Source organism: Hordeum vulgare, chromosome 1H (assembly GCF_904849725.1).
Source record: "Hordeum vulgare subsp. vulgare chromosome 1H, MorexV3_pseudomolecules_assembly, whole genome shotgun sequence".
NCBI classification, from domain to species: domain Eukaryota; kingdom Viridiplantae; phylum Streptophyta; class Magnoliopsida; order Poales; family Poaceae; genus Hordeum; species Hordeum vulgare.
Window position 1 is genome coordinate 494,868,240 of NC_058518.1, and position 7,604 is coordinate 494,875,843.

The window sequence follows — 7,604 nt, forward strand, 5'->3', positions numbered from 1 at the left end:
TAACAAAAGGCAACTCAATTGCGGTCAGAAGTCATTTCAGCGCATGTTTCTTATCTGATCTTTTAAAATACTTTATTCCACATTTCGTTTTAGAGATAGAAAATTCATCGACAAAATAAGAGTGGAAGGCAACTAAGAGAATACAGCATCATGAAAAACTTTGAACCTGAAAAGGTTCAACGACACTGACAATCCCACAATGCTCGCAGCAATCAACCATGGAAGTCATATGGTTCATACATTCAAGAGTACCTGCAGATAAGAACAGCAGATTTAAATTTGCATACATATTGCACAACTGCTTCCTTGATTCCACAGAATAAAGGAATCAGAAATTTGTGATGTGTGCAGATAAAATAACTAATACACACCAACTCACAAGAGTTCAGTTCCATTCAAGGTAGAGCGACGTATGTTATTATTCGTACGGAGCACGGCAGAGAGTAGACCACATTTGCATCTACGTCTAAAATCAATAACTCGACTTGCTGTGACAAATGGGCAATTGTAAATCCAGAAATGTGCAGTTGCGATTAAACAGCAAGGGTTACTAGGATCACAGCGGAACAACACAATCAAATGGCACACATTGCATCATAATGAAATGTGATGGGTGTGTGCTAAAACAACTAGCGTGTAGGTGACATGGTCATCAGTTTCTCGACAATTTTAGTCATCCATCTGCTGGCTCAAACTAATCTGAGTTTACAATTCCGCGAGAGAGATCTCATCTCACCTCGAAATGCAGGCGCCGATCAGTCCATGACGACCTTGGCACCAAGGGCCTTCATCCGCTCGACGATCTTCTCGGCTTCCTCCTTGGACAACCCTCCCTTGATCACCGCGGGGGCCTTCTCCACCAGCTCCTTGGCCTCCTTGAGCCCGAGGTCCGTGAACGTCCGGATCTCCTTGATCACCTTGATCTTGCTGGCCGCGTCGAACGAGTCCAGCCGCAGCTCGAAGACCGTCTTCTCGGCCGCGGCCGCGGGCTTGTCGCCGGCAGCGCCAGCGGCCGCCGCGCCGCCGCCGCCGAGACCCGCGGCGGAGTTGAGGATGGCGATGGGCGGCGCGGAGGGGATGTCGAGGCGGCGGAGCAGGAGGGCGGAGAGCTCGGCGGCCTCGGCGAGGGTGAGGGCGGAGACGTCGTCGACGAGGCGCCAGACGCGGTCGGAGGGCGGCGGGCGGGACGGCGGCGCGGTCGGGTCGAAGGTGGAGGGGTCGTAGTCGGTGGGCAGCTTGCGCACGTCGATGAGCTCCTCGGCGGCCGCCGTGGAGAAGGCCGCGGGGAGGCGGCCGCGGTGGTGGCGGAGGAGGCGCTGGCCGGAGCGGAGGAGGGAGGAGGCCATGGTGGAGCTGGAGGTTAGGGTTCTGGGGCCAGTGGGAGCGATGCTCTCTGGGAATTGGGTTTTGGAAATGAAGCCATGGCCTGCTACTTTGGATCTGGACTTAGGCCCATAATAGTAAACCCGGCCCAGTGAGCCCATTATGTTTCTTCTGGTTACGCTTCTCTTCTAAAACCCTTCCCTCAATCCCTCAAAAGAAAAAAGGAAAAGCAGTAGTACATACCCCTAAAAACAAAATCCGGGTGGCACTTATCCAATTATAACCCTAACAAAAAACAGTAGTACAGAATCCTCTCAACAGAGTAAAAGAGATCATAATCAGCCCAAAAACACACAATAGTTTGGCAACAAAAACACAAGCCAGATTATACAAATTGTATATAGAAGCAAGTAAAACGAATTCTACAAAACAAATGATGACACATTTAGAAGTCAATCATGCCTGAATAGTGCTTTCACTTCGAGCCATTCGACAGCATTAAGCCATGAAGACGGGAAATAAATAGAGCAGTATAACTGTTTCCGATCATCACGGGAACTACGACATCCGTAAATGAATTCAAGTGTGTGGTGCTTACACCGTGATATCTGATACACCAGCCATCAAATAGGCATATACAAGGTTGCAGTTCACCAAACTAGACAGTAAAAGTAACTAACAACAAAAATGGATAATAAAGAGGAGACTCCTTTGTTCCATCATGTTAGGGGAAATCTTGCATATGCTTGGTTCATCTCACATTAGCTCCTCCCATCAGAAGGTGCGGCATGTTGATGTGCTCATCAGACTCTCCTTCCATCAGAACTCAGAAGATGTGGACGATATCGTACGCGAATCTGGCAAGTGTTAAGGATGAACTCAAGCAAGAATATATCACCAAAGAAGCAGTTAAAAGAGGACGGGGACAAATTAAGTACTCCAGTATCTGTTAAAAATAAAAGAATAGCACATTAATTTATCAAGGATACGTCCAGAACAGCACGAAGGACTGCAAATGAAAAAATCACAATGTTAGAACATCACGCAAAGCAAAAGCTCATTGTAATGAGCAAATATTAGAAGATAAACTTGAAAACGAGAACGCAAAGAATACATATGCAATTGAGTAGAATATAAACAGTTGTGTTTGGATCATTTTGCAACATCTATCAAAGGGCATGAGTGGCCATTAACTATAACAAAGATACTTTAATAATGAGCAAATATTAGAAGATAAACTTGAAAACGAGAACGCAAAAAATACATATGCAATTGAGTAGAATATAAACAGTTGTGTTTGGATCATTTTGCAACATCTATCAAAGGGCATGAGTGGCCATTAACTATAACAAAGATACTTTAATAGATAATAATCCTCCCAAGTTTCACTATTATTCATGGTTGTGGCCCTACTGGATTATCTAAAGCTACAGCTAGTCTTTGAACACAGTGGCAAATTAGAGTTGTATATACTTGCATAACTCCTAGTCCTAACTTTAGGTTTTTTGACAGCTGTACTAAATAAGAACTCATCTGGATCCAACTCAATATTCAATAGCTTCCAAGATGAATTTAGACTAAAAACCAAGACAGGTAGTGTATGTACATGACATATTTCAACAGTATATAAAATAGCATGCAAGGGTGAAAATGTTTATGCGGTTGGGGTGTAAACCACAGAATACATCATGATGGCAACAATACTTACCATAAGGCCGGCCAAAACTCCTTCAACTAAAATCCTGCTCCAACTATCGAAGTATGTGTGGACTGAGAACTTTGACTTTGCCAAGAGCCCAAGAGATGCTACCATCATTATCAGAAAGTAGAAGACGAAACCCGTCAGACCCGTGAACCCCCAGATGCCAGCAACAACTCCACTGATGATCGACAAGAATGTCCGACTGTAACACAAACAAATCATCATGTTCAGGACCTGACCATGTTTGGTTAAATAGCAGATAAGTGACACATATAGGGTAATTCCTTATAGTCGAAAACAAGTGTTATCAACAAAATGGAAACAAGAAATTGGATAGTGCATCGCCGCACAGGAAGCCATCAGTTGCTGAAGCCTGTTACCGAAGTAGTACTGCATATGTCCACCACCAACCAAACACGTTAAAATAGTTACTAAACTGTAATTACACTGTCTAAACAGCTTTCACTCGAAAACAAGAACATCACTTCTATACCCCTTCCACTCGAAAACTAGATACACCTAGGATCTAACATATCTAAGAAGCATGTCCCCCAGATCGAATCACTTCAGCAGTTTAGCTTCGCTGTTCACCAACTGTGTTCCCCCCAGTCCAGACTCCCAGGTACGATGCATCTCAACCTTAGAGGAAAATCTAAGCAAATCATTTTTAATCAGTCCACCAGCAGCTACCAAAAGTTCCAATTCACAGCGTAACGTTGTTCTCCCACAGCGCACCATGGTTCCAGGAGAAACACACTAATTCCAAAGTCGTCGTCCCATTGCTCAATCTAAATCGAAAAATTAAAACCCAGTACCCTCGTCCCTTCTCTCGAATACTTGTAGAGAAACATCCAGCGACCAACGATTACGCTAATGATCCACGAGATACGCTGGGATCACGCATGAACAGGCTAAAAAATAATCCAAAACTGAGCACACCTCCAGAGCCCAGATTAGATCGAGTCAACCGTCGAACCCACCGGGAAGAGAAGGGGGGTGCGCGGAAGGGAGGGAGGGGGAGAGAGGCGCGTACCTGTAGAGGATGGACCTGACGTTGCTGGTGAGGTTCTCCGCCTGGATGACGGGGACATCGTCGGAGGAGGTGCCGCCGGCCGCCGCCATCGCCGCAAAATCTCTCTTTTTCCGGGCGAGATTTGGGGGCGGAGAGTCTGGGACGGCAGCGATCTGGACGGCTCGACTGTACGGGGGCGGGGTTGGGTCACTTGGCGGTGGACCTCGTCTAGTTTTTTTTCCTGACGGAGGTAATTTTGGCCTGCTCGTCCTCGGCCTTTTCTCTTTTTTAGGAATCCTACGTATATCTTATCTTACCTTATCTTATGGGGCCTGCTACGCATCCACCGGCGGATGTTTAATAAACATTCACCACTTGGAGGGCCGTCTGATCTACGCGTAGCCGTCCGATCCGCTCGGGCCAGTCACCCCATAATTCCTGAAACGATGGCTGAGTTGCAGAAACTTTTGCTTTGTTGCAAGAATAAACTTTGGACCCGTTAATTCCTGAAACAACGGTCGAGTTTTAGAAACAATTTGCTTGTTGCAGAAATTTTTTTTTCTTCGCCTTTCTGCAACATATATACTTTTGCGGGAGAATTTTTTGCAACAAAGGTCATGTTTCAGGAATTTCTGCAAACAAAAGTCAAGGAGCTGCTCTACGCCGACGACGACGTGGTCGACTAGCTCGACTGCTACAGGCTACAGCACCAGCACCATCACGAGCTCCTGCAGCTCGCCAGGGGACGAGGTGCGGCGCCTGACCAGCACCAGCACGAGCTCCTGCAGCTCGCCAGGAGGCCGAGGTGCGGCGCCTGACCAGCACCAGCACGAGCTCCTGCAGCTCGCCAGGAGGCCGAGGTGCGGCGCCTGATTCCATTCCTGCTCAAGCTCATGGAGCAATGGCTCGTGGGATGGAAAAAGATGGAGACAAAGATTAGTGGTTGTGAGACGTTTGGAGATAAGGATAAGGATGTGAGGTGGGATAGCAGCATGGGGCACGTGTCAGTTGTACGAGGCGATCGATGCAGATGTTGTTTCCACCGGCTGATGAGAAGCTTTCTTATCTTATCTTACCTCTCCCCTAATAATCTATATCTATCTATATCTACTAGCAAAAGGGCCCATGCATTGCAACGGGAGAAAGAAATACCACACGACACACGCTCTTAATTTATAAAAAATGTCTATAATTTAAGAATTTATAGTTACGATACAAATAAAGATGGTCTTATCATATAAAAATGCAGTTTAAAATTTCACAGGTCTTCTATTTTAACACGGCTTGCATGTAGGTCTAATACGTACAAAGAATCAGTCAAGTGACCTTCAGTTTCATCTCTAATCGTGATTTTGTTGACGTGTTCATTCCCAACCCGGATGAGTACCGGTATGAAAGAAAGATGAATAATGACTTATTTATTAAGATTGCATCCTATATAGTATTTTTATTAAACGTTTAACAGACAAAATAATATCATATTTAAATTCTACATATTTTTCTAATCAAATTCCATGTATAATATGTAAAATTTGGAGTTACGGTTTAAAAGATATGAGTATTTAAAAAAATATTTAATATATACTACGAGTTTAATGTCATAAACAGTAAGGGCTTTTTTGTAAAATCACCTCGGTGGGTTTTCCGACGGAAGCGATAGCCTCTTTATTATTAGGTAAAGATATCTCTCCCTAATAATAAAGCAAATTCGGTTTCTCGTCGTCCGTCTTGAAAATTACCCCTAAAGTTTGCATAAATTACCCACCATGCCACCGATAAGTAATAGAAAACGTTTCACAAAGCGAAAAATCTAGGACTGGGCCGGCCCATGTAAAAACCTCCTATATTACGCTCTGCACGCTGGCAGAATATCCAGCACACCGTATGGGCCGGCCCATGCACAGGCGCCTGCTTTTAGTTCCGTTTATTTATTTATTTTCAGTTCTGTTTTATTTCTTTATTGTAAATAATTTAGAACTTTAAATAATCCCCTTACCCCTTTGACCTCATGAAGAATCAACGGAGTTCTACTTCTAAGTAAAGAGGATTTCACCACGCGTTTGAAGAATTGAAGCTACACCAACAGAAGACTCTCAAGACCCGAATAATTCGAAGACCCTGAAGCGTTCGAATGTTTATATGACCATTAGAAGTCCAAACCTCTTTTATGTACCCACGTTAGATACGATGATTTGTGAGCCGTCATTGGTGTGTGTTTTTCGACAGCCACAAATAAAACCTATTCTCAAAAATATTGTTTTTATGTGTATCTCCCTCTCTTACGCGTCTCATCCCCAAAACCTCAACCCTACCAGATGGAGTATGAAGCTGGACTTGTAGTCTCTGGACCAATGACCCAACTGGAAGCTGATATATGGATTCAAAACATGGAGAACCACTTCGGGAGCAACTTGATCTCAAGGAAGTATGAAGTGGAACACGCTCTCCAGTACTTTACCCAAAGTACTGCTATCTCGTGGAAAATGCATCATGCCATACAAGGATTTAGTGGAGCAGAAACCTGGGAGGAATTCAAGAAGACTCTGTTAAGATCCCGTCTCATTCAGAAGGGCTATGATAATCCGAATGAGAAGACTTGTGCATGCAAGATCTGTGGAGAAATAGGACACACCCAGGAAGAACACACGGATGGATGCACTCATTGTGAAGAAAATCACCCAGCTGAGGAGTGCCCAAGTAGTCAGGTGACTTGTTTCCTTTGTGAGGGAACCACCCACTACCCAGCTCAGTGTCACATTTACCCCAAAGTGCAACAAGTTGTCAAGCAGCAGAAAGATGCAGTGAAGGAAACCCTCAAGAAGAAGATTCTAGAAGAACCGGTGATGAACGAGTACATTGAAGACCCTGATGGACAAGGTCTGACCAGATTTTTCTCCAATGCATGCTACTCATGTGGAGAAGAAGGACATTATTCACAGGATTGCACGAAGAGAAGCCAAGAGTATCTGGGAAACTTCCCGACGAAAGAAGTGGAGTTTGATCCACTTGAAATAGAAGAACTGGCCAAAATGAAGGAGTCCAGAAAGAAGAAAAAGTACCCTCGGAAGAGCCAAAACTCTGCAGATATAGACCTGAGTCATGTCAGATGTTACAAGTGTATGAAATTTGGCCACCACAAATACATGTGCTCAGGAAGGAAGCCGGGAACCCAAGGAGCAAAGGCAAACACTAAGACGCCTCGAGACTTGTCAGAACTCATTTGCTTTTGTTGCAAGGAAGCGGGACATTTTGCTAGCGATTGTCCACAAAGAAAGAAAGCTAGAATGGAGTAGTTAAGTTTTGACCATGGCAATAAGTGTAATCTGAAGCACTCTTGTTTTTCATAAGATCATGGAGTGAAATTTTTGTAACATAAGTCCCTGAGATTGTAATAACATCATGAATTAATGGAATTTATTGTCTCATGATTGCCTATGTTGAAAATGTATGCGTTGTTTCTCTACGAGCAAAGATCTCTGAACTTTATGAGGATATGAGAAAATACGGTCTATGCAGGCATGAGTATAATTCATTTAAGTGTGGTAGTAATCGGTAAACCCCACAGGA

General features: G+C 44.3%; 2 protein-coding genes across 2 annotated transcripts; both read right to left on the reverse strand.

Annotated features, from left to right (window-relative positions):
* Window positions 1–50: 50 nt before the first annotated feature.
* On the reverse strand, window positions 51–1,370 carry LOC123449570 (50S ribosomal protein L7/L12-like). Its single transcript, XM_045126845.1, has 2 exons — window positions 737–1,370; window positions 51–252 (listed from the first exon to the last, which is right to left on the reverse strand). The coding sequence occupies exon 1, from the start codon at window positions 1,344–1,346 to the stop codon at window positions 756–758; it is 591 nt and encodes a 196-aa protein (XP_044982780.1). The 5' UTR covers window positions 1,347–1,370; the 3' UTR covers window positions 51–252; window positions 737–755.
* Window positions 1,371–1,767: 397 nt separating this feature from the next.
* On the reverse strand, window positions 1,768–4,237 carry LOC123449578 (ER membrane protein complex subunit 6). Its single transcript, XM_045126856.1, has 4 exons — window positions 4,059–4,237; window positions 3,032–3,227; window positions 2,313–2,332; window positions 1,768–2,180 (listed from the first exon to the last, which is right to left on the reverse strand). Exons 1-4 carry the CDS (start codon window positions 4,145–4,147, stop codon window positions 2,150–2,152), a joined length of 336 nt encoding a protein of 111 aa, XP_044982791.1. The 5' UTR covers window positions 4,148–4,237; the 3' UTR covers window positions 1,768–2,149.
* Between the last annotated feature and the right edge of the window lie 3,367 nt (window positions 4,238–7,604).

Coding starts and splice junctions, on each gene's coding strand:
- LOC123449570 (XM_045126845.1), bottom strand. CDS start 1,346: ATGGCCTCCTCCCTCCTCCGCTCCGGCCAGCGCCTCCTCCGCCACCAC.
- LOC123449578 (XM_045126856.1), bottom strand. CDS start 4,147: ATGGCGGCGGCCGGCGGCACCTCCTCCGACGATGTCCCCGTCATCCAG. Junction 3,228..4,058: donor GTCAGGTCCATCCTCTACAG/GTACGCGCCTCT, acceptor TTTGTGTTACAG/TCGGACATTCTTGTCGATCA. Junction 2,181..2,312: donor TCCTTCGTGCTGTTCTGGAC/GTATCCTTGATA, acceptor AACACTTGCCAG/ATTCGCGTACGATATCGTCC.